General features: G+C 38.7%; 1 protein-coding gene across 2 annotated transcripts in view; it reads right to left on the bottom strand.

The window, feature by feature from the left end:
• cacnb3b (calcium channel, voltage-dependent, beta 3b) overlaps positions 1-25,429 on the bottom strand; it is a 42,929-nt gene that overhangs the window by 13,004 nt on the left and 4,496 nt on the right. The window contains exon 1 of one of the 2 annotated variants that reach the window (XM_017706145.2): positions 11,380-11,734. The exons of the other annotated variant lie outside the window; for it this stretch is intronic. Within the exon in view, the coding sequence (XP_017561634.1) occupies positions 11,380-11,421 (42 nt within the window). The 5' untranslated portion in view covers positions 11,422-11,734. Of the gene's footprint in view, positions 1-11,379; positions 11,735-25,429 lie in introns of those variants that run through there. 2 annotated transcript variants of the gene reach the window in all.

Genomic DNA, 25,429 nt, shown 5'->3' with positions numbered 1-25,429 from the left:
AAACACTAACCAGTCATGGAGGCTATGCACTCTATTGTAATGTATTATTGATGGCATGTGCCAGGGAGAATGACAAAGTGGCCAGATAAGCACATTCTCTCTTGGCAGCGACACAGCACATTTCTCCATTTTTCCATCTTCCTCTCTTCTGCCTGTAGATACGGCCCACTCTGGAGAAGTGTTAATTGTGAATTGTCTTTTTAAAAGAACGTGACATTGGTGGAAAATTTTGCTGTGGTATAGAAAGTAATAGACACAGACATTACAGAGAAATCAAATGATAAAGTATCAAAAACTCACCCTAGGTGCATACACCAATCAGCCATAACATTAAAACCACCATGTTTCTACACTTATTGTCCATTTTATCAGCTCCATTTACCATATAGGTGCACTTTGTAGTTCTACAATTACAGACTGTAGTCCATCTGTTTCTCTGCATACTTTGTTAGCCCCATTTTACTCTGTTTTTCCGAGATCAGGACTCCCACAAGACCACCAAAGAGCAGGTATTATTTGAGTGGTAGGCCATTCTCAGCACTGTAGTGACACTGATGTGGTGATGGCACAGATGGACTACAGTTTGTAATAATAGAACTACAAAGCTCATCTATATAGTAAGTAGAGCTGATAAAATTGACAATAAATGTAGAAACAAGGTTGTAATGTTATGGCTAATGGGTGTAGATGCCTTTTGCTAAAAGAAAACACAATTATGCTTCACTGAATGTGGACTATGATAAGGCACAGTGCTACAAAACATAAAATGTAAACAATTTTATGCTTATTTCAAATGTATTTGATCAGCCAAGACTTTTGGTGTTTAAAGTTTGCTTACAAAATTTTGACCTGAAGCCAAGAGGCTAATTTAGCTAACAAGTAATGGAAGCATCTCTATGCTCCCAAGACCTTGTGTTCTCCCAGCTCTTTATATGATACAGCAGACTTCAATAAAATACATTAAAAACCTTATAAAAGGGTTGCTTATATCATTGTTAGGTTCTTGGGGTCACCAAAGGTGACAGAGCCGACAAAAAGAAGTAGGATTTTCAATAGGAATGGACATGCCCTCGGCTAGACTAGCTTTAATGAGCTAATTAGCTAGCTAAGCAAACTTTGTAATGTAACCCTTTTTTTGACACATTAGACTTTATAATGAATACACTTTTGGAATAAATCCTTTGTCTGGCTTAAGTGTGGTGCATTGCTTTGGCATTGTTAGTTGTGCAGCTCTTAGTTGGCTAACTAGCAAGCTAGCATAGTAAAGTAACAAACAGATAGTAGTTTACTGCATTATTTTGAATGTAGCCAATTGAAAGTCATAGACAAGACACACTTCAAACACCTCAGACCTCAAACAGACTTGTTTATGTGGTTTCTGACACTGCATGACATACAATTATCTACAAAAATTGACAAAAGCATGTTACATAGCTAAAACCGTAGTAGCAGTTATGTTAAAGCCAGAACTTTGTCAGTACTTCATGAAGATCATGTAACTCATGATAATCTGTGGTACACAGACAGCATTTTCACTCAGAAGAGACTGGATAACCCGAGTGTATCTCATGGGTCCAGACAGAGCTTCATTTTACATTAACCTTACAGCAGACAGATCTAGTGGAGCACCCTGTCAAAACTCCGTCACACCAAATCCTGCTTCACCTGCGTGTGTCCAGCAGAGTTACTCAGCCTGGCAGAGGCTTCCAAAAGGCTGTACAATCGCAGCAGGACACAGAGGTGGAACTCCTCACAAATCACAAAGCAGAAGTCACATTATACTCCTAAATATAGTCCTGTATCTACTGCAGCCTTTTCTGTACCTGTCTCCAGCACCTCCCGTTCTCTTCCTGTGCATTCTTTATCCTTCTCTCTCTCTCTCTCTCTCTCTCTCTATCCTTCTCCCTCTCATTTTCTCTCTCTATATCATTCTCCCCTCCCTCTTTCTCTCTTTGTCTCTCCTTACACTCTCTTTTTTCTCCATCCCCTCCCTCTCTTTCTTCTCTTTTCTTTTTTGCTTTCCTTCCCTCTTTCCACTTCTACCCCCGCCCCCCCCCCCCCCCCCCCCATTTCTCTCAAACTTCCAAAAAATCCTCTCGTCTCTTCATCTCGCCCAGGCTGTGGATATCATTTAAATATCAAAGACGGCCCCAGGGCCTCATGTTTCCACCACCGGAAGAGACAAAGCATAATTAGCTAGACACGCACATGAGATAGAAGATTCTTATGTATGATTAAAATACATCCCCCCCTCTAAATGAACGGCTTAATTTAAAAAGGCGCTAGCCCTGCAAAAGCACCCTTCCCTATTCCACACAGCACACTCTGAGAATAACAAGAATAAGGCTGAATTTCACCAGCACGTCTGTTCGCCATCTTTACACAGCTTGGAGTCACTGAGGAGAAGAAAAAACAGAGATGAAAGATAGAGAGGGATTTTTAAATGGCCTTGGTTCTCTCACTTCTTTTTACAACAGCCACTGTAACAACAGAGCTACAATGCAGCGAGTAAGAAATTGGACAGTGAAATAGTTTTTGTTGTTTTGCTTCTGTACTCCAGCACAGTAAATCAAAAACAGTCAGTATGAGGTTTAAGTACAACTTATAGACCTTTAATTCACATGCATATCCGTATCAGATGAACCTTGTAGGAACTACTGGCCTCTTATACAGAGTTCCAGCAGTGCAGTTTCTGGCTGTGCGACATTACAAAATTGTTAACAATACTTGCAAGCGTTTTTTTGATTTACGGCATGTATCATGACATTACATTTTTCTGTGGCTTGAAAAGTTTTGACAGAATTTTGTCAGTAATTTGTTCAACGTGTTGACATACACTTGGGAACTCAGATAATGGGAAAAACATTGAGAATCAACAATGCAAAACCAGAGTAAGGGTACAGATGAACTGAAAAACCCATTTACTGAACTAAAATCCAGGTTTCTTAATCTGATATAAAAATTGTTCTATGCTGTTTACATGAGCACTTGAATAATCAGAAATCTTACAAAGACTGTATTATTGTTTTGCATGTAGATACACTTCTTTAAAGCTGCACTGTGTAAGTGTTGGGTATATGGAGACCTCTCTGGTAGAAATATGTAATTGCATGTAACATATGTAAAAGATTTTGTGAAGAAGGTTGTGCCTCGAAACTCTTCCCCAAGTGGATGAATCTTATGATTATGAGTACTCTGAAAGAGCATTCAAAGCATGTTTTAATCAACACTATTTCAAGGTGCAAAATACAGGGTGTCTTGGGTGGTCCGGGACCATCTAATTAACCACTTGGATCCCCTGAATGTTTCAAAATCAAAAATTGTTTAGCTGCATCACCCACAATCAGCATCTGTCATTGATATTCCTAACTAAGTAGAGATGCAGCACTGGTCTACCTCAGGGTTGGCCAATTGGTTCAACCACCTGCTCCTCAAAACCTTCAAGTGAAACTAGACACTTTGTTGCCATTAAAGCCAGCATTGATATGGCAATTAACAGCTGGCCAACACTGGAGAAGCCAGCCAACATGGGACACTGACTGTTACCACTGCCCACAACAAGAAGTAGAAACATTTTAGAATGTGGTGTGGGAACGCATGGATGTTCTTGACTTCTAAATAAATGTCACTCCCAAATTATCTGCCCAGGAAAGCAAAGGAAGATATGGCTCACAGGTTTAACATTGGCTAAAAAAATCACTGCACAGATGTGGCTTCCAACATATAATCATATTGTCAGACACAATACATAAAGATTTATAAAATGACTATAAACAATTGTGATTACATTCACATTGGATTGGTATCACAGAGGAATATTTATGTTTATAATGTGTAGATAACCCTTGTAAACATCTAAGTTCTAAATACTTAACTGTTTTTTAATTGCTATTTTATTGTGGATCTGCAGTTTGAACAGTTTGAATTCAATATACAGTGCCCTCCATAATTATTGGCACCCCTGGTTAAGATGTGTCAAAAGCCTTAAAATAAATTCAGTTTTTATTGTGGAAACATACTGTCACACTGAAAATTGTAGAAAAATGTAACCTTTAACTCAAGTAGAGTTTTAGGGGGAAAATAAAATCCCTGACTAAGAAATAATTTTTCTTCATAAAATCACCTGTTCCACAATTATTGGCACCCCTAACAATTCTTAGGAAATAAATGTAATTAAAGAATTTCTGTCACTTCTACAGTAGTTTACGAAGTTAATCAAAGTATGTAGGAACATTTAATTAGCAATTCACAACTTCCTGTTTCCCTGGGGTATAATTATGACGTGACACAGAGGCCATTTCTCTTCAACATGGGAAAGACAAAGGAACATAGCATTCAAGTAAGGCAGATGTGTGTTGACCTTCACAGGTCAGGCAATGGCTACAAGAAAATAGCCACTCACCTACACCTGTCCGTATCTACTGTCAGAGGAATTATTAAGAAGTTTAAAACAACTGGAACAGTGGTAAACAAGTCTGGACGAGGACGCAAGTTTATTTTGCCACCACGCACAGTGAGGAGGATGATAAGAGAAATAAAAAGTTCTCCAAAGCTCACTGTTACGGAACTGCAACAAATGGTAGCATCTTGGGGTCACGAAGTCTCCAAAACAACCATCAGACGCTATCTACACGCCAACAAGCTGTTTGGGAGGCATGCACGGAAAAAACCTTTTCTCACTCACAATCATAAACGTAAACGTTTGGAGTTTGCTAAGCAGTACTGGGACTTCAACTGGGACCGTGTGCTTTGGTCAGATGAAACAAAGATAGAGCTTTTTGGCAACAAATGCTGTAAGTGGGTCTGGCGTAACACAAGAGCTGAGTATGCAGATAAGCACCTCATGCCCACTGTGAAATACGGGGGAGGATCAGTGATGCTGTGGGCCTGCTTTTCTTCCAAAGGCCCAGGGAACCTTGTTAGGGTGCATGGCATCATGAATGCTTTGAAATACCAGGACATTTTAAAACAAAATCTGGTGGCTTCTGCCCGAAAGCTGAAGATGGGTCGTCACTGGGTCTTTCAGCAAGATAATGACCCTAAACATATGGCAAGATCTACACAGAAATGGTTGACCACACACAGAATCAAGCTCCTCCCATGGCCATCTCAGTCCCCAGACCTTAACCCCATTGAAAACCTGTGGGGTGAGCTGAAGAGGAGAGTGCAGAGGAGAGGACCCAGGTCGCTGGATGATTTAGAGAGATTGTGCAAAGAGGAATGGTCGAAGATACCTCTTTCTGTGTTCTCCCATCTTGTGAAACATTATAGGAGAAGATTAGGTGCTGTTTTGTTGGCAAAGGGGGGTTGTACAAAGTATTAACATCAGGGGTGCTAATAATTGTGGCACACATTATTTGATGTTAAACAATTATTTCTTAATGTGGGATTTTTTTCCTAATGAATAAATGCACTTGAGATAAAGGTTGGATTTTGCTCTTTTTTCCATCGTGGTCCTATATTATTTAAAAAAACCCTCAATTTATTAGAAGCTAAAGAACACATCTTAACCAGGGGTGCCAATAATTATGGAGGGCACTGTAGTCCATATAAAAATGCATAAACATAATCAGTGGACTTCAAGAAGAAAGTGCAGGTTTTTATTAAAAACTGAGGAAATAGATTAGTTGTAACAGCAAAGTCAAGATCAGTACCGAAAAGGGCAGCCATGTAGTTTACAAGATCGCATCATCCAGAACCTCATTAAGAGCGCTGCAATTCCAGTAAGCCATACAAAGCAAGCAGAAGGAACAGCGAGCATGAACTGAAGCAGAGCCGAGACCACACACTCACATTCTGTATTCCATACACATACTGTGCATTAATGGCCAGCCTTTTTTAGATGACCCGACAAACGCAGCAGTTAGCCGTGCAAGAGTGCGATCAATAGAGTAATGCAATCTCTTAAAAGACACACAGCACAGCAACTTCATCTGCTAAGAGCGTTTCCATAACTCGCACATCTCCACTTCTGGAGATCATACATCTCCAGATATACAAGTTGACTTGCACATTACAATATGCAACATTATAACTGTTTTCTAGATAGATTGGAAGGTTTATGGTAGTTTAACCCTTATGTTCTGTTATATTTTATATAGAATATTTTATTCGTTTTATGTGTTATTGTAATTTTATACATTCTATCTATCTATCTATCTATCTATCTATCTATCTATCTATCTATCTATCTATCTATCTATCTATCTAACAATGTTTAATGACGCTGGACCATTCGTCCATACAGAACCTCTCCAAATCCTTCAGATTCCGAGGCCATGCTTGTGGACTCTCCACTTCAGCTCATTCCTCAGGTTTTCTTTAGGGTTTAGATCAGGGGACTCAAATCTGTGGTCAGTTAGCCATTTTTGTGTTGGAAGATCAAAGCTATGGCCCAGTTCAAACTGCCTGTCTGCATTTTATTTTTGCTGGTACTCGATTGAGCCTTTGATATTTATTTGACACCAAGAAAAAAAACAGCCAGTGGGAATGAGGTACTTTCCTGCATAGTTATGTTTGTGTCTATGCCAAACTCACTTCTGGTGTCTGCCAAAAACCTCTATGTTGTTCTCATCTGACCATAGAACAGGTATTCAAACCTTTGTGCATGACTGTCCTTTTTAACTTTTGCACATTCATGAAAACTCTTGGTCAAGTATTTTCATCATTTTGACCTGAACAAGGAAGAAGGATTAAAGGTGGAATATGGATAATTAATCTGATATAATTTTGCCCATGTACTTTAGACAATTAACATCCATAATTCTGTCTGGTTCTGATTTGTTTTTCCCTTTTTGTTATACTGCATGTAAAAGTGACGTATTCAGATTTATGTGAAAAGTAGTGGTTGTGTTCATGCTGTACACAAACAAAATAAAACAGATATCGTCTCAGGTGAGAAAGAAGCAAAGCTATTACGCTGTCAGAAAAAGGTGTACAGTACACATATATTTTTGTTCACTAGAGAGAAGTCAAGACGTTGTACTCTTTTTGTGCACTTATTCATCACTGTTCCCTCACTACAATAATCAGCAAGCAAATGCTTGCACATCCTACAACCATTAGAAATCTCCCTGTGGCATTAAAGGTAAGCCTTTGTGGTCCCTAAGCATTATTTTGAGGTCTCCCATCCTGCTAGCTGATGTACTGTAAAAGGCTAGCTAATATCAAAGACTACCACAAGCTGTCTGAATTACATACATTTATGACTAGCTAGTTGTGTATTGCTGTTGACTGGATGCTTGTTGGGCTTCTAATATGTTACAGTTTAAATTACGGATAATTGTAACATGATTGTAATATGATTTCTTTTTCTTTCTCTGGCATCTCTTCCTTATGTTTTGCACAACTGACTGTCATAAATACTATCATGTGCCACTGCATGAGGATTAATCCCAACCTGCAAAGCTAAATCTAGATTAACACAGAAAGTTGTTGTAAAATCAGTTAACTGTGTCCGTGTTTGTTAGGTTTCATGAAGTTGAAACTCAGGTTGCAGATCCACTACTTCTTGTTGACTACAAGCTAAAACTAAGGCATAACGTTAACATCACAAAAATATTACATACCTTTATCTTTAAGCTACTCTCCATCTTCTTTTTCTTTTTCCTATTTTTGGCTCCAGATACTTACATTCTTATTTAAACATGATTAAATACACTTAATACATAAACAGCTGCTTATGTCGCTTATTAGGTAGAGATGGCATCCTGTACAAGCGAAATAGACACAGACTGATGCTGGGCATTTTTGGTCTTTAAACTGGGAACTCTCACTCTGGAGCCTACTGTAGCACCACAATAGGAGGCGACTGGGCACAATTATGACAGGTGTACTAATAATTACACTTTGCATTTTAGCTGAAGTGCCATTTTAATTGTCAAAATGGTCAGCTCTGTTTAAATTTTCATATTTTAACATATAAGCACATAATGTATTCAGTATGACTATAATTGACTGTAGCTTTCCAAAATATCAATCTGAGTTGAATCGCTCCATTAACATCACTTTCAGATGCACCGATGCATTTTTACACCCGGTTAAAAGAATAACATGAAGGCATAAATTAAGCCTTCATCAGATGAAGATAATGTTCTCTTTTTCTCTCTCTGATTAAAATGGCTCTTTGTAAGCGCCAACGGACACTATAACGAACTTTCAACTCCAAGTCCAGTGCACCCAGATACCACAATTGCAATACAACCAGCAGAGGGAGCCGCTCACACAAACAGCCCAACCTCTCTGTTTGTACACAGCTTGTTAGATAACACAAACATTCATTCATCAGCACTTCAAACACTTTCATGCCCTATTTTCATTCACATGCTCAGAATCTGATTCCCAGAGTCACAGCCACATGCTGCTCAGCTTATATGTAGTATGAGGAGATGACAGTCAGTGGCTTCATGCTCATAATAAGAGGAGAGCAGAAAGAGGATCAGCCTACACAGATGTGTTCAGAGCTACATCAGTATACACCATTTACACATTCACATATCATTACTTTCTCATAGTTGGGTAAAATGAGAGACAAATTGCATCTGCAGTCTTCAAAGATTGAAGTCTATTACTCACTCTTATAACTTAATAATAACATCAATTATTATTTATTTGTGCTCTTATCCTCTTTGTGTCTAAATAATTAATATAATTGTATTTAAAGCTGCCATACCGTATTAGTTAAGCTCGATTAATCAAGTTTTTCCTTCTCAACAATTCAGCAGAAATTAGTTGCAAATTTGCATGATGATAATGCACATTGAATTTCTCCTCCTGCATAATCATTAGTGAGAGCACTAATCAGCTTTGCATTGTTTCTATTTGCATTGCAATAAATCAACATGTTATATTGTTACTAAATAATATGCTTCAATGTGGATATACATAACATGAGGAGTGGGCAATATGATACGACACTGCTATTGTGAGAAAATCATGTGCTTTCTGAGTAGACTGCGCATGTTGTCAGCACTTATTGGACAATAGCTGTTGCATGTTTCAATACTAAGAGAGCATAATAAGTCTTGTCTAAAACTATTTGTCTAAATATCATTTTAATGTCAATTTCCATTTTGTTATATCTCTGGAATATTGCCCACCTCAACAATGTATGTTCAGAAGTTTGCAGATATCCGCTCATCTAACGCTTCTGAAATGAATGGTAGTAACATGGCCTTTATCCTCTTAATATACAGGACAAACAATGTACTTTAAAAGAAATACTAACTGAGATAGACTACTGAATCGTCATGTATGCTGGTATTAATAAAAATAAAGTTTGTTCAATAGAAAATTCATCCATGCTCTAGTCACAGAAGGACTTGAGGGAGAATTCCTCCAGTTTTTCAAAATGTCCGCATAATTCAATCATTAAGCTTGAACAGAGGTTGAACGGTCATTCAGACGGATTTGATGTGAAATGCCTTGTTCTAGAGAAACTTACAGAGTCAGAGTTGCCCACAGTGATGGTGAGCATGTAATACCTCTAAAAGCTCCCTCACAGAAAGCTCTTGCATGAAATGGCTATGATTACTCTGCGTGATACTTGAGACTTTTTTTTTACATTCGAAAATCCATTCACGGCAGAGAGTTACAAGCAGGGTATTGTCAGGCAAAATAATTCCCAAAGAATTTTTTTCCACTATTTGTCCAAGATCAACTCCTAAGATGTGTAGCTTTACTGGCGGCACTGTTTAATGGTAAATAAAAGTTGTATGTAAAAGTATGAATACCTCTGGACTAGGGCTGAAAGATTCATCATTTTTATATTGAAGTCACATTTTTAAAAAAGAGCAATTTTCAGATCGCAAGAGCTGCAATTTTAATTATAGTCAACGTGGATACACTGCAACCCAACCCAAGCTTGGATTGAACTGCTTTTGGATTCATCCGACTAATCAGAAGCAACCAAACTGTCACATCACAACCATTAGCAGGCTGGTCTTCTTAGCCACAAAGGAAGGCCCATACCTTTATATAAAACAATTTTTAAAAATATACACAGTTTATAGAAAACAACCGCAATTTAAATTGAAATCGCAATGCTGGTCAATCACAATTAGATATTTTGCCGAAATCGTCCAGCCCTTCCCTTCCACATTACATGTTTAGTTGATTTTCTAAGTGAGTATAACATATTCAAAAAGAATAAGGCATGAAATATAAAATGTGGCATCACTTTCATGCAGGCCACATTTTATGTGCTGTTTATGCTTTTTTTTCTAATATGTTATATTCAATAAACAGTATGTGTGCAGATCACAGAGTGTTCTTAGTAGAAGGGTGTTCTTAGTAGAGGTTGTGTTAATATGTTAACTTATTTTCCCTTAGAAAATCTACACACAACCTATGCAAACCTTTGCATACAACCGCACAGAAATCTGTAAAGAAATCTGAATTAGTACGTTTCTCTGCAACAAACCATTTCAAATGAAACCTCTCTGTGTGACTTTGTTTACACCTTAGTGGTTGAATTATGCCTTTTTAAAAAGTGGTGGTATGTGCCTTTAAGCTCTACAGCACTGCCGCCTTGTTTTACATGAAGCTGAGAATAAACAACCTGTAACCCAGAGTAGTGAAATGGTAAAATGCCTTTTAACCACTAGAAAAAATGGAATCTAATCAGGACAGAATGGACAGAAGGTGGTGGAGGAAAACTCTCAATGAAGCCAAACATCAGTCAATAGTCAATGGCCCAGTCATGAATCAGATGCTCGCATGGCTCTGATGCTCAAGCATTGTCTTATATAAGACTCTGTTATGCATAAATTTGGAACGGTCATAACTTGTGAAACTGAGACTTTCATTACTTATTATATAGCACCTAATGCAGGCAAACATTCATTCTCTGCAGCATGGAACCTCTGAACATGATGGATTAGACAATAGCAGAGAGAGAGAGAGAGAGAGAGAGAGAGAGAGTGTGCATGTATGTAAGACAGTAAGGCAGGAAAGCAGAGCGTGAGAGAGACAGACAGACAAAGGGAGAGACAGACAGTCAGAATGAGAAACGGGAAAGAAAAAAGAGTGATAGATTGTGCGCATACATGTGAGTAAGGCAGAAAGATGTAGACAATGAAGGAGAGAAAGAGGGCGAAAGAAAGACTGAGAGCTAGAAAGAGAGAGTCACAGACAGAGCTAGGAGAGAGAGAGAAGAGAATGGTACATTGTGTGTAAGACTGAAAGATGAGGGAGAGAGTCAGACAGAGCTGGAGAAAGAGAGGAAGAAATTAAGACAGCGAGCGAGAAGCCTAGAGAGTGAGTGAGAGAGAGAGAGAGGATGATAGACTGTGTGCATATGTGAGTGACAGTAAGATACAGAAAGAGAGAGAGAGAGAGTGAGAGAGAGTGAGAGAGAGAGCGAGAGAGAGATGATCTTACCTTGCCGCTGAGAAGCGCTGCACTAGAGTCAGATGCAGACATGCTGCTTCTACTCTCAGCTCCATGGCTCAGAGGCTGATGGAGCTGCTCTCCATGGCCAGCAGGAGCAGCGTTAGCAGCAGCAGCAGGCTGGCGGACGGAGCAGTATGTAGCAGAGCGGAGAGGAATAGAGAGAGTGCAGGAAGAAAGCAGGGCCTGATGCTAGTGAGCACTCCACTCAGTGTCTATACAAAATTGATGTCCTGACTGCAGCAGTGGAGCCGCACCGAGCCGATCGAGAGCACACACACGCACACACACCCTCCCACTGCTTCTGCTTTCTGCTGCCTCCCTTCACACAGACTCACACAGGCTCCAGCTTGAGACGTCCTCCTTATAGCCCAGGAAGATTCAGAGATGGGTTTCTTACAGTAAGAGATGGAGGGAGGGTTCATATGCAGACCAGGCATACAGTAATGTGCAAAAGTCCAAGACCCGCATTCATTTATTTCAGAAAACAAACTTTAAAATTTGCTTCAACAACTAAATAGAATCAATTTTTTCAGTAGTATGTCCACTCTTTGTCTTCCATTCATTTCATTAGACTTGCTTTTAGGTTTTCAAAGAAATCTGCAGGGATATTTTACACACCTCCAAAGTTCAGTCCTCAAAGTCACTGCATTTTCTGCTTCTCTCAATCTAAATAATCCAAACACATTCAGTGATGTTGAGGTCTGGACTCAGGGCTGCTCAGTCCGTTGTGTGTCTGTCTCCTTTTTTTCAATTAGGGCTTCTTAACAGCTATACATCCAATCAGACTCACAGCGCTGAGTTGTCTTCTCACAGTGGAAGGATGGAGAGAAACACCTGTGGATGTTTTCAGATTTGAAGCAGCTTGATATGATCCTCTCTCTCAAAGACAAAAGCTTTAAGTGCTGTTTATCTGATGTGGTCAGTTTTGGTGGTCAAACAGGGCACCTGTTTAGGTAATTTCTATTTTTTGTACTTATTCTCCTTTAACTTTTACCTCCTTATGCTAGTCGAGTGTCTTATATCTTCTCTCCTCAGAAAGATTTCTAACTTCTCTTTGTTTGTAATGGCCATTTGACTGGAAATTAAAACTGGTCTCTGACTTTTTACACAGTAAGGCCCCCTCCTGAGCAGAGAGGAACGAGTGCCTTGCTCAAAAGACGAACGGTGACAATTAAGCAAATCCAGGCACTGATTCCACTACTCTGACGTGGGGCTCAAACCCTGCACCTTCAGGTTGGACAGTTTGTAAGAATGCACATAAGTCTGATGCATTTTAAGCACTCTGCGAATGTGAGATTATATCAAGTTTTTAATATCATTAACTACAAAAAGACATTAAGACACTATGATTCTATCAGTGGTCACCAACTCTCCTCCTGTAGATCTAGAGATCTGTAGATTCAAACTACATCTAACCAGCTGCATCTGATCCAGGTAATCAGGGACCTTTGAGCACGTTAATTAGCTGGAGCAGGTGCGGCAGATTGTGGTTGGAACTGGACTCTATTCAGGAAAGTAGATCTCCAGGACCAGGGTTGGTGACCACTGCATTACATTAAGAGCAAATAGTTCTACCTGGTCATAAACTGACTAGGATACACTTGGATAAACTAACAAAAAATGTCTATAAACATTCATACTCATTCATAAACATGCACCTATTCATACAGTTTTGCATGCAGTATCGCAGTCTGTCAAGTTTCAAACTTAAGCTGCTTTATAATAAAAAAATAAAAATGAGATGACTTGGTGTGAATCGGCCACAATGCCGTTTAAGGCATGTAAGAAGCCAACTTGAGACACCAACATGTCTTGGCTAGTCAACTACATTTAGGATAAGAGGATTTGATAAAAATTTTCATCAAATTTTTTTGGAAAAATATTGTTTTTATAGTAAACTGAAAAACAGCTCCCATTTCTCAGAATCATTCTATTTTCAACATTGCGCTTTCAGCATTTCTAGGTGGTGTTCTACTGATCATCAGCATAAATTCAAAAAGATTTTAGATTTTAGCATTTTTAACCACCATCACACTTGAAATGAATCTCTTCATCTCAGACATATGGTTGTTATGACATCACACTACTGGTCTCTGTATGAGTGCTTTACGCCACTCAACTTTCGCATTATATTCTAATAGGACCCCAGCGGGAACGGCTGCCTCAGGCCTGATCCCACAGAGATCTAAAGTTGCAGTCTCACTTGAAAGTTCGCTCCTCCTTGCACAATAGGTAAGATCGTCACAGAACTGGGTTCTTTGCATGATGGACCATGGAAAATCAAATGAAAAAAAAAAGTTTAATGTAGTATGTAAACGTTTTTACAGTCTCATAAGGTACTGCTCTCTTCAGTCTGCATGAAAACTAAACTCCAAAAAAGACCTGTTTTGAAATGTTTTCGCAATGTCATGAAAACCATAGCATTTACATACACCTTCAACCTTTAGCAGTTTAGCCCTGCTCATTCTTGCTGGACATGCTGACTGTTTCAGCTCAGACTGCTTTTTAAAATTACATTTACAGCATATAAAATGTTTGGGGCCCCTGGTCAAGTGAAGTTGTGTTGATGTCTACAAGGAACAAATGTAAGTAGAAATTGTAGAGCACAATGTTTATTTATTTGAAGAGGTGAACAGGCTGAAAAAATAAAATGTAAAATATAAAATATACCATAACTTTTGCACAGGCCTCTTTTTTTCTAATGTTATATTCAGCAAATAAACAGTTATTGTACTCCGAAATGTGCAGAAGTGTGTTCTTAGTAGATAACATGTTCATTTATTTTCCCTTAGAAAATCAACAAAGCATGTCATTTAAACAGGGGCACCACAAAAACAACCCGAGTAAATCTATGCAATAAAAGATAGAGGCTGAAAAATGGTCATAACTCCCACAATGGAGACATGCTGATAAGAGGGCAGGTCCCACTGGGACAGATGCCTTTGCAGCGTAATTCTGACAACACAGTGATGCACCATGCTCCAGAAACACAAGGTGAGTCAGCAGCCAGGCATCTACGCAACCTCTCAGCAGGGCCACACAAACTCCAGCAGAGCCACATTACTGTCCTCTCCTTCTCCAGGCTCTGCTCAGTCCATGTGGCTGCGCAGGCCTACAGGCTGCCCTCGGCTGTAAGGACCCTACTTTGGAGTCCATTATCCTGGCAGCATGTGCGCTCGCTCATTGAGCTCGGCCTGCCGGAGAATTAAGTGCACTCCAACACAGCTTCTGGCCCGTAATGTCCCGGGGCAATGCTTTCTTTCTGCATTTAAGACATGTGCTCGTGTGTGCGTCCAAGGCTTGAGGAAAAAACCCGAACACGCGAGTGCATTCAACGCATACATACACGCTGAAGCTGGAGGCAACCAAAAAGAGCCTTTTATAGCAGAATGACTGCATACTTCATTACAGCTCTGCATTTACCTCACACAGGGATTATTATAAGACCATTTAGTCCCTTCCTCAATATCTCTGACATCTCACTGAAAAATGTATATTGAATTGAATTGAACGAATACATTTATTACAGGCTTTTCTTACAGTTTACTAATGTTTGACTGCAATTGTGTTGATATAATATATACATTGATATATAGTTGGTATAATGTTTTATTCATTTGAAAATGGTGCACGCAAGATGGGCTATCGGGGTATCTGTGATATACTGATAACTTTTGGCTGTAGCATCACTGGATTACAAACTTGTTATCTCCTGGTTATAAGGCCAACCCTTAAACCTTTAGCACCACTGGGCAGCTCAATATGTTAACAGTTAATGGACTTTTAATCCCTTTAAAATTGGTATCGGACACAAGTAACCATGTTGGTTCATACCCAATTAAAACCTCCTGCTTTTCCCAAATACTACATGATCCCTAAACATGTTTTAGTTTATTCCTACAGTGCTGCGCTAAAGCCAGAGACCACTCCTGTCATTTAGTTTTCAGTCAAAACTGCCTTTAATTACAAGCTTTTCATTCTTTAGTGTTAAGAAACAAGCCTAAACCATTTATTTAACACATAAGCCTAAACAACTCAATGCAATATCTCTTTTTTTATCAATATTTTAGTGTGTTCATTCTTTGCCTTTATTATAGCTTCAATTCTTTTCAGGTGACTTGCATTCAGTTCTTCAAAGAAATCTGAAGGAATATTTTTCCTCAACTCCAAAGTTCATTCTTAGGAACTGCATTTTGTGATCCAAACACATTCACTGATGTTGAGGTCTGGACTGTTAGGTGGTCAGTTTTCAGATCTGAAGCAGCTTGATTTTCTCCTCACTCTTAAACATGAAAGATTTGGTGCTGTTTTTACTGACAGTTTTTTAAAATAATTTTTTGAACTCCAGAATTTGAAACATCAGAATCACCTGAACCTTGAAAAACTTGTACTTAATGGCTGTTTTGACTGTATTTCTTATATCTTGCAGTCTGTTATTTTACAGATGAGACAAGATATAGACCTCAGATACACAAGATATAGACCACATATTTTACAGATGGAAAGTCTTTTACTGTTATTTGTGTTGTATTTTACTCTTTGATGAGTTATTTTATGCTTAATTACTGTAATATGATCTGTGGATTGAGAAAGACAGACAAATATGTAAGTCAAAGAATGTACAGAATGAGCAAGAGAGTAGGGTGAGTGAACGGACAGAAAAGGAAACTCTCTCTCTCAGCCTTTGGACTTGAGAGGAAGAAGACTGTTTTTCGCTCTGTCTCTAAATATAGCTGTTCTTATATTCCGCTCTCTCTCTCTCTCTCTCTCTCTCTCTCTCTCTCTCTCTCTCTCTCTTCCTGTAGTGCCTGGGTGCTGGCTGATGAAGCGTTCTAACGTGGAGGGTGGGCCGGGGCAGGGTGGAAGGTGCTCACGGGGGATCTGACCAACTATGTAAATTTCCTCTTTAAAACAGAAGAAAACAAATGACACGACTTTCTGTGGCCGTTTATTCACCTAACAGCTTCAGATTATCGTACAGATTATCGTATGTACTTTCTTTCTTGCACAATTAGTTACATGATTATTTATGGAACAATTTCATTTTTGAATTGACATTTTGAGCAAGTCTGCAGGTCACACCTTTTTCTGTTTGTGTCAACATTTACAAAATTACAATGTGGCAAAAATGTAAAGAATATGAATGTAAATAGAAAACAATACTGCAGAAAACATTTTTTTATTACATTCAAATAAAATATAACAATAATCATAATAACGACAATAATAATAAAATATCTTCCATTGTACTAGTATTGTACTCATACTGTATTGTACAAATAAAATGTGTATTAGAATTTGTGCCTTTAACAAAATTTCTTTGTTTTGATGAGCTATGCGGGACAGATTAAAGGGTTCACATTGTGCATTTTTAGAGTACTTTTTCTATTAGGTCCACATTTGACATTTGTGTGGGCACCAAAAATAGTCATAAGTAATTTATATGAACATTTCAAGCCTCTTTAGGCCTTGTAATTAAACAGCCTGTTTTTATGGCTGTGCCTTTAAGACTGATATATGTAAATGACCCCTGATTGGCTGCCCTGTACTATGCCTCATCAAAAAGCAGTCCAGGCTGAAACACTCCTATAACTATAGAATGAAGAGGAGGAGCTGACTTGCTATGGGCTAAATTGGAGGACATGAAAGTGTAAATGAACTGTTTTTTTTGTGACATCACAAAGACAATGAATTTAAAATGGGTTCTTTTTGCACCTCATTTTCCATATATGGGTTGCAAACGGAATGCTTTTAAATTCCCACAATCTGTACATACTACACCAATTTAGATTTTAAAAAAAAAGGGAAAGCAATTTGCCCATTAAATAAAATGTACAAAGAGGTGCTTCAAGACATTCCATTATGTCTGGCATTACAGTTGATGGACTGCAGAGATTCACTTTCAAATACAGAACGTCTGGAGTAGCTATTTCAGTACAGAGGATCAAAGTATTCTCTATTACTGATGCCTAGTTTCTAAAATAGACCCATACACTGTTCTGCTCTTCAAACACCCACCAGAAGAGCTCACAAGAAGCCATAGGTGATTTCACACGACTGCGTGGTACACGTGAGGCTGAAGCCTGGAGATATTTCTCTGAGGCGCTGAAAGCCAATCCAGCAGAAAAATCATGTACTTCAATAACCTTCCATCTGGATTGCAGAGCAGGTTCAGCTAGCCCCCGCTAGTCACTGAGCCAATCAATATAGCAGCAACACACGCACTGATAGCTCATCCTGTCCCAGAGAGCACTTCCTCTCCTCCTTTCCTCTTAAGTTACCTCTCTGTTTGTCTTCAATAAGCAGCTAGCACTACCTCTTCATTCTAAAATAAGCTCTCTGGTGTTAGCCTCCACCACAGTTATACAATACTTAGCAGAGGCTAAGCATGCTTCTAATGGTCTTGTCATTGGACACCAAGTCCCAACAAAGACTCCGTGCCTCTGTTGTTCGCATGCAATGGTAAAAATAGGAGAAGCATCTCACATTGCAAGCATGAATGATGAGGATGCAATGAGGACAATGGAATGATGTGAAATTAACTGACACTGATATGCTGGTGATTGCGCTAATAGCTACACAACGACTCCACAACACTCAGCACAGAGCGTAGCAGGTCTTGATGACTGTCACAAAACCTTCTGATTATATGGAGGTCAAGATCACGCTACATTAGCGCTCTTTGTCTTTCAGGTCATGAACCCCTAGTCTGTGGGCATCCTGTAGGTTGAACTGGATAAGACCATGTGCTAAATCAGCGGCTATTTCACTGCCCTGTTGAAATATTCCTCTTTTGCGGAATATAAGGCTCTGCTGATTGTTCTAACACAGTGTAAGAAATAAATGGTCTTAAATGCTGGAGTTAACGTAGCCTATACATACATATAAAATACACCATATACTCGCCGAGCTAGTAGCTAATGAAACGGCAAAGAGAAAGGCTTAAGAGCGCATTGATGATTTGGATACTCCAGTTGGTTTCGTGATATGTTTAATGTCTAACAAGGAACTGTCAAACACTAAAAAAGCGAAGCTAAATTCAACTTCTTCATCAGCTTCTTGTTCAAATTGTCCTGTTCCACTTCCATTTAAGGTGGAACTGGAAAATTTGAACAAGAAGCTGGCAAATGCGAAGCTGACTTTAGCCTTGTTTTACAAGAAACTACTCTACTTTTGTTTCCTGTCGGAGATGCGAGAAAAGCGACTATAGCTGTGCATTTATATTATTGTATTTTTAGCCTATACTAGTAGATTAGCACATACTGAGACATATTTACAGCTAAGATGGTAAAATTGATATAAAATCTTGTATCTTGTAAAAAACTGTATGTCAAAACCTACCCATTGTGAGTAATCCCCTGTTTACTTACATGACTGCAATACAAGCTGAATCTGAATCTGAATCAGTTTAAACACAAAACACCATCATGGTAAAAATAACAAAACGTTTTACATTTAACAACAACCAGTGTATGGTAACTGCATGAACTGTAACAAGTAACCGAATAGAAGTCACTCTATTATGCCATGATCCAGTTTTTTTTCCAGTTATTTGATTTTTCATACAGTTCCTGGGTAGGCAACCTCAGAAAAACTAAATACCATGATGCATATTCTATATCATGAAAATAACAAGTGTCATTGTGTTATTTTTGCCTTATTGTCCACCCTTAGTTCAGATCATTTGTGTTTCAGAGACGTACAGTTGAAATCAGTGAAATCTGCTTTGTTTCACAAGACCTGCATCTCGATTGCTATCACTTTTTGCTTAGGCAAATATTTGAACATTTCAGTCGTGTCGAAATTTCATCACTAATGGAATAATAGAAAAGGCATAAAATTATGGGACAAAATACTGTAGCTTTTAATTCCATTATTATTTAAGATTGTTTCTCCTTCTCGTGTACTGTTACTGTTTTGGAGATGCGACAGCGACCATACGCAAAAACAGTACAGTGCAACATTCACATGCGGGCTGAAGCACAGACAATCCTATACACATTTACTACGACACTCCATTCAAACTGACTGTGAGTGCGACGAGGGACAGTGTCTCTAGTCTATCTTTATAAAGAGAAGAAAAATGGAGCCTCCACTTCACAAAAAACTCTGCTGGTTCATCAAATTTAATCAAAGCACTGTGCACTGATGCTTCACTACACACATGGAGCACTCTTTTCCTCGCGGGACAGGCTTTTAGTGCTCTGTCTCATGCAGTATTTAATTGACCCCACACTCAGAAAGCCCAGCGGTTCCAAATGCACTCCTCCCTCAGCACACAAGAAAAACCCTGAGAGCCAGAGAGTCAGTCTGCTGCTGCTCCTGCTGTCACAAACACACACACTCATCTCCACACCATCTAAACATGCTCCTCTGAACGCAGAATTACTCAGAACTGCACTGGAAAAGTGCAAAAAGTGCTGCATTGAGTTTACATGATGGAAATATGTGCATCGTTTCTACATAAGTGTGGTCAATATGATGCCATTTAGCATTATCATGACACATCACCTCTCATTATGTCACAATATATTTGTCTGAGCAGACTGTGGATAACAGCAGTGCTTCTAACCTGCACGTTTGCATTCATAATTATATTCAATATTCAATTATATTTATCCAAGCATAAGTAGTCCGGGTTGTGTTAGTCCTCTAAAGTGACTGTATTTATAGTTTTGATTGTGATTTTTTAAAACGCAGCACCACTGGTACCTATTTGTCCATTCCAAATCATAAATCATAAATAAAATATATATATATAAATATTTAAATATATAAATATTGTGACGCACATTGTGCGTCATGGATTTTCTTATTAGAATATTTTTGCCATTTCACTCACCCCTAATTCCACATAATATTTCTATTTATATGGAAATAATCATATTTGATATGAATATATCAAGTCAGTTCAATATATAATTTTTTCAGTGTGAAATACAGTAAATCTTCTCAGAAAAGTGAATATTTGACTATACTTTTCTCAGATCTCAGATGCACAACATACTGAAAAGATCATAATATTCAAGCAGCACTTTAAATTCAAATTTAAAACATGCAACTTTTCAAAAGTAATAAATAATTACACTGCTTTATGAGTTACTTCAGATATCCTCAATGCAAACACAAAATGCAATTGCAATTATTACCAATGTATTTATGTTTTATATATGTATATATATATAGTGAACAAATTCACTCAAAAAACAGACAAACAGCAAATCTGCACTGACAAAAAGTCAAAATAACACTGACATACATGCCATTTCTAAACATTGTACTATTCTAGCCACGCTCCAGCTTTAAAGTAATTCTAAAGAAATCAACATTTAGAAAGGAACCAAAGAAAAGCGCATAGCATCCTGCACTCCTTTCCTTTGGTGCGTTTCATTCAAAATTTATTGTGATGAATATTTCATAGACTGCTGAAATTATTTCAGAGCGTAGCAGCTTTGAATAGACAGTGTATGTTCACTATTTCATTAAACAGCAGGTAATTCAGTACAGATACCTTAAACTGCCTCAAAGCAGGAGGAAAGTGATGAATGTTTGGATACTCACTCATTGGGAGGTACGGAGAGCGCTCTCTGTCTCTCTCTCTCTCTGTTTCCCTGCTAGTCAGTCATGGTGCGCTTGCTCTCCTGGGTAGAAGTGAAGTGTACTGTAGCATGCATGCAGGCTAAGTCTCTCTTTCTCTCTCTCTCTCTCTCTCTCTCTCTCTCTCTCTCTCTCTCTCTCTCTCTACGTACTGAGCCTGTGGTAAGCCATTAGCAGGCTGCTTGTCTACGTATAGTCTCTCTCTCTCTCTCTCTCTCTCTCTCTCTCTGTCTCTCTCTCTGACACACTCTCTCACACACACTCTCTGCCATGCATGTACACTCTCAATTCTTTTGCCACTGCACTGCTCTGTCTATCACATAACGTCTTGTTTTTATAGTGTCAGGATGTGACATATAGTGTCATATGTGGACTCATATACACTATATTCCCAAAAGTATTTGGTCATCTGCCTTCACACACATATGAACTTGAGTGACATCCCATTCTTAATTCATAGGGTTTAATATGATGTCAGCCCACCGTATACAGCTATAACAGCAACTCCTCTGGGAAGGCTTTCCACAAGGGCTAGGAGTGTGCTCATGGGAATTTTGACCATTCTTCCAGAAGCACATTTGTGTGGTCAGACAGTGATGTTGGACGAGAAGGCCTGACTCACAGTCTCTGCTCTAACTCATCCCAAAGGTGTTCTATCGGGTTGATGTCAGGAGTCTGTGCAGGCCGCTCAAGTTCTTCCACACCAAACTCGCTCATCAATGGACCTTGCTTTGTGCACTGGTGCACTGTCATGTTGGAACAGGAAGGGGCCATCCCCAAACTGTTCCCATAAAGTTGGGAGCATGAAATTGTCCAAAATCTCTTGGTCACTCTTGTCACACACAAGGTGTTGACACTGTGCCAAAATGACAAGTGGACCAAAAGACATCACTCAAATTGGCTGTCATTGTCAGGGCAAAACTTTGTATCTCACAAAAAAAGCTCTTACCTTATAATAGACATTGATATAAAAAGACTTTTTCCAACTAATTTTGGACCATTCCCATTGTTATATTCAGCATGAATTTTTTACACACTGTAAAGACAAGCTGGTGTTTATATATGACATTTATATAATGCTAACTTTAACTTCAGTAAGAAATTAGAAATTATTTGCCTTTTTAGTTAGAAAACACAAATATAGGAACATTTTATTTCCATCACATAAAGTGGGACTGGTTAGTTAATGCTCTGAAATAATAAAAGGCGATATATATATATAGTGTCACTTATAGAAATTTGCTCAGCTCGGTATCCAGACATGACAGGAGATATGTCTGAACCAAAACCTTCAATCCACTTACACTCCACACCATCTCACAACGCTTACGCACATCTGAAACGTGCAGGTATCAGCCCTGTACTGCACTTGGTATTCTCACACACTTGCTCAACAGCATTAAAGAAGCCAGCACTGCTTTTACACTTTCATGTGCCAACTCGCAGGGCAGTAGTGGGTGAGCTGTATTGGCAGGGTTGTGGTTTGGGAGCTGCTGGGTTGCCAGGTGCATCGTTTTTTGCAGTGTTTGTGTCAGATATATGGAGGGGTCCCATGTGTGTGTGCTGTCAGGACAGCCTCTGTACTCCTGCAGTACTGACAACACTAAGCTGAACAGAAGAACACTCTGGACAGGCACGTCACACCACAAAAACTTTCAGCAGGCAGAGCAACAGGGCTGAATAGGCTCCTACAGCATTTGTGTACATATGAGCTTCAGTAAAGAATTCGGCTGCTAATTCAACAGTGTATGTCGAGGTGTAACCCTGTGGAATTTAGGTACAGCAAGCTCTCCTATTGATTAGGACTTCAGAAGTAAAGATGAGGAGGACGTCCAGATGACATCTTTTTCAGTGAAGGCCTTGCCTATTTGAGCAAAACAATGGCCAGCAAAACAGACATTCTGCATGTATTACAGCAGCATTGCTCCACATTAAGAGTCCGGGTGCTAAAGTGGCCTGCCTGCAGTCCAGATCTGTTACCCACTGACAACATTTGCCACATAATGAAATGAAAAATATAACAAAGGAGACTCTGAGCAGCTGAAATTCTATGTCAAACAAGAACAGGAAAACATTTCACTTTCAAATCTATAGTGTTCGGTTTCCTCAGTTCCCAAACGCTTAAGAGTGTTGTTAAAAGAAGAGGTGATGAAACACAGTGGTAAACATGTCCCCATCCCAACGTTTTTGGAACATTTTGTTGGCATCAAATTCAAAATGGGCAAATATTTGCCAAAAAACAATAACATTTCTCAGTTTCAACATTTGATATGTTGTCTTTGTACTATTTTCCTTTAAAAATATGGTTTACTTGATTTGCAAATCATTGCATTCTATTTTTATTTACATTCTACACAGCGTTCCAACTTTTTTGGAAATGGGGTTGTATAGAATGAACAAAAGCATAGATGACTAAAAAAAACTACAAAATCCAAAATTATAAAAGCACCACTCACTATTGTGCTAACTGAAAAATAAAAAGAATGAAACGCTAACAACACTTAGAAGCACTTTTTTGTGCACTGTAAGGCTGTTAGAACAGCTAACAAAACATTGTATATATTTCGTTACAAGATAGGTCAAATTTATATTTAATATAATACATATATAATTCCTTGAATTGATCCTCATGGTTGTTGCAGGTTTATAATATAATCCATTTTAGCTTCACACATTTTACCTACAACATTCTGAGTGAAATAATAATTGCATTCAAAAAATGTTTTTCAGGCCAGTGTTAATAAGGAGTAAGGACTGAGAAGTCCTTGAACTGTGAATGTGGGTGTGCTATGTACTTGTCTTATATATTGGACTAAATGCAGGAGGCGAGTGCTTATTCACTGCTCCTAAAGCTACATTCCTGACAGTCTAATTATGTCACTCTTGTGCTGCGTGTGTGTAATTGGATACGTTCTGTCATTGCAGAAATGCATAAACTCATATTGTGATGATAATAAAAATATGCTTAATCATGCAGCTCCTAACCCCTTCACTGAATGGATGAATGTGACCATGTTTAAAGAGTATTCAGAAAGAACTCAAGTCAAAACTTAGTTGAGGATGTTTCTTCTGAGGATGTGAGTGAATTATTGACTATAGTCATCTTCAACTGTATAAGTGATAAGTGATACTTTTTTGATCCCACAACCGGGGAAATTCCACCTCCGCATTTAACCCATCCGTGAAGTGAAACACCACATACACACTAGTGAACACACACACTAGGGGGCAGTGAGCACACTTGGCCGGAGCGGTGGGCAGCCCTATCCACCGCGCCCGGCGAGCAGTTGGGGGTTAGGTGTCTTGCTCAAGGACACATCAGTCATGGACTGTCGGCCCTTGGGATCGAACCGGCAACCTTCCGGTCACAGGGCCAGATCCCTAAACTCCAGCCCACCACTGCCCCAATATAATAATACATTTGCATTTGAAACCTAAACATTGAGTCTGGCTTTCTTTTTGAGGCCATGTGTGAATGTAAATTCTTAAAGATGTATGATGACTCTCATAGAATCTAACCTGATGTCTCTGACTTTTAAATGACTATTTCAGGCTTTACAGTGTGACTCACTGCAGTGCACCTGCACCATATTTTAGCATGTTTCTTTTTCTGCTGAGTCATTAATGCTTTCAATTCAAACAAAAGAATCTTACATAGTGCTGCTTTAACGTTTCTAAAACATATTTCAAAAAACATTTCAAATGCATTTGCTTTAAACCATGCCAAACTGTTAAGTACTCTCAAGCAGACCTGCTTATGCAGTTCCTAACACTTCATGATAGTGTTATCTATAATACATATCTAGACAAAAGTCTAGATGACTACTACTACTGCTTTAAGGTATGCAACATACTTTGGCTATTTATATACATAATGATATATCATAGCTCTTTCCCACTTGCAGCTTTACAAGCAGTGACTTTCCCCATAAACAGATGCCATGTTTGTCTCCTCCTCCTTTATAATATTTTTAGCTATAAGCTTCCATTGCTTGTAAGCTGTGCTAGCCTTGTAACTCCAGGGCAAAATCAAACAAGCAAACTTCAGACATCAAACATGTCTTGGCTGATTTATTGTGTTTGGAATAAGTAGACGACTGTGTACATTTTGTTTGCTGCCAAACTATCGCTTTAAAATCTAATAAGAAAAAACAGTAAAGATGTCTTCTGCTTTACAGAGCTTATGTTATAGCACACAACTATGCAAATTGAAAAAGGTTCAAATGAAAAATATCACAATAACGGACAGTCATATCACAAAGGGAGGTGTAATAGATGGAACGCACATAGCAGTTAGCATGGTCCATTTTCAATCTCCACTGAATCTAAGATCTATAATAGATGAGGATATGTTGCTGAGAAAAGTCAGGCAAGGAGAAGAGCAGGCCATCAATTCAGATTCCATGAGTGCACAGTGCACGTGAATAAAACATGAACAGAG

This window comes from Pygocentrus nattereri, chromosome 9 (genome assembly GCF_015220715.1).
Source record: "Pygocentrus nattereri isolate fPygNat1 chromosome 9, fPygNat1.pri, whole genome shotgun sequence".
Lineage (NCBI taxonomy): Eukaryota > Metazoa > Chordata > Actinopteri > Characiformes > Serrasalmidae > Pygocentrus > Pygocentrus nattereri.
Note: the sequence above shows the minus strand (reverse complement) of the source record. Positions and strands in the feature narration are given on the sequence as shown.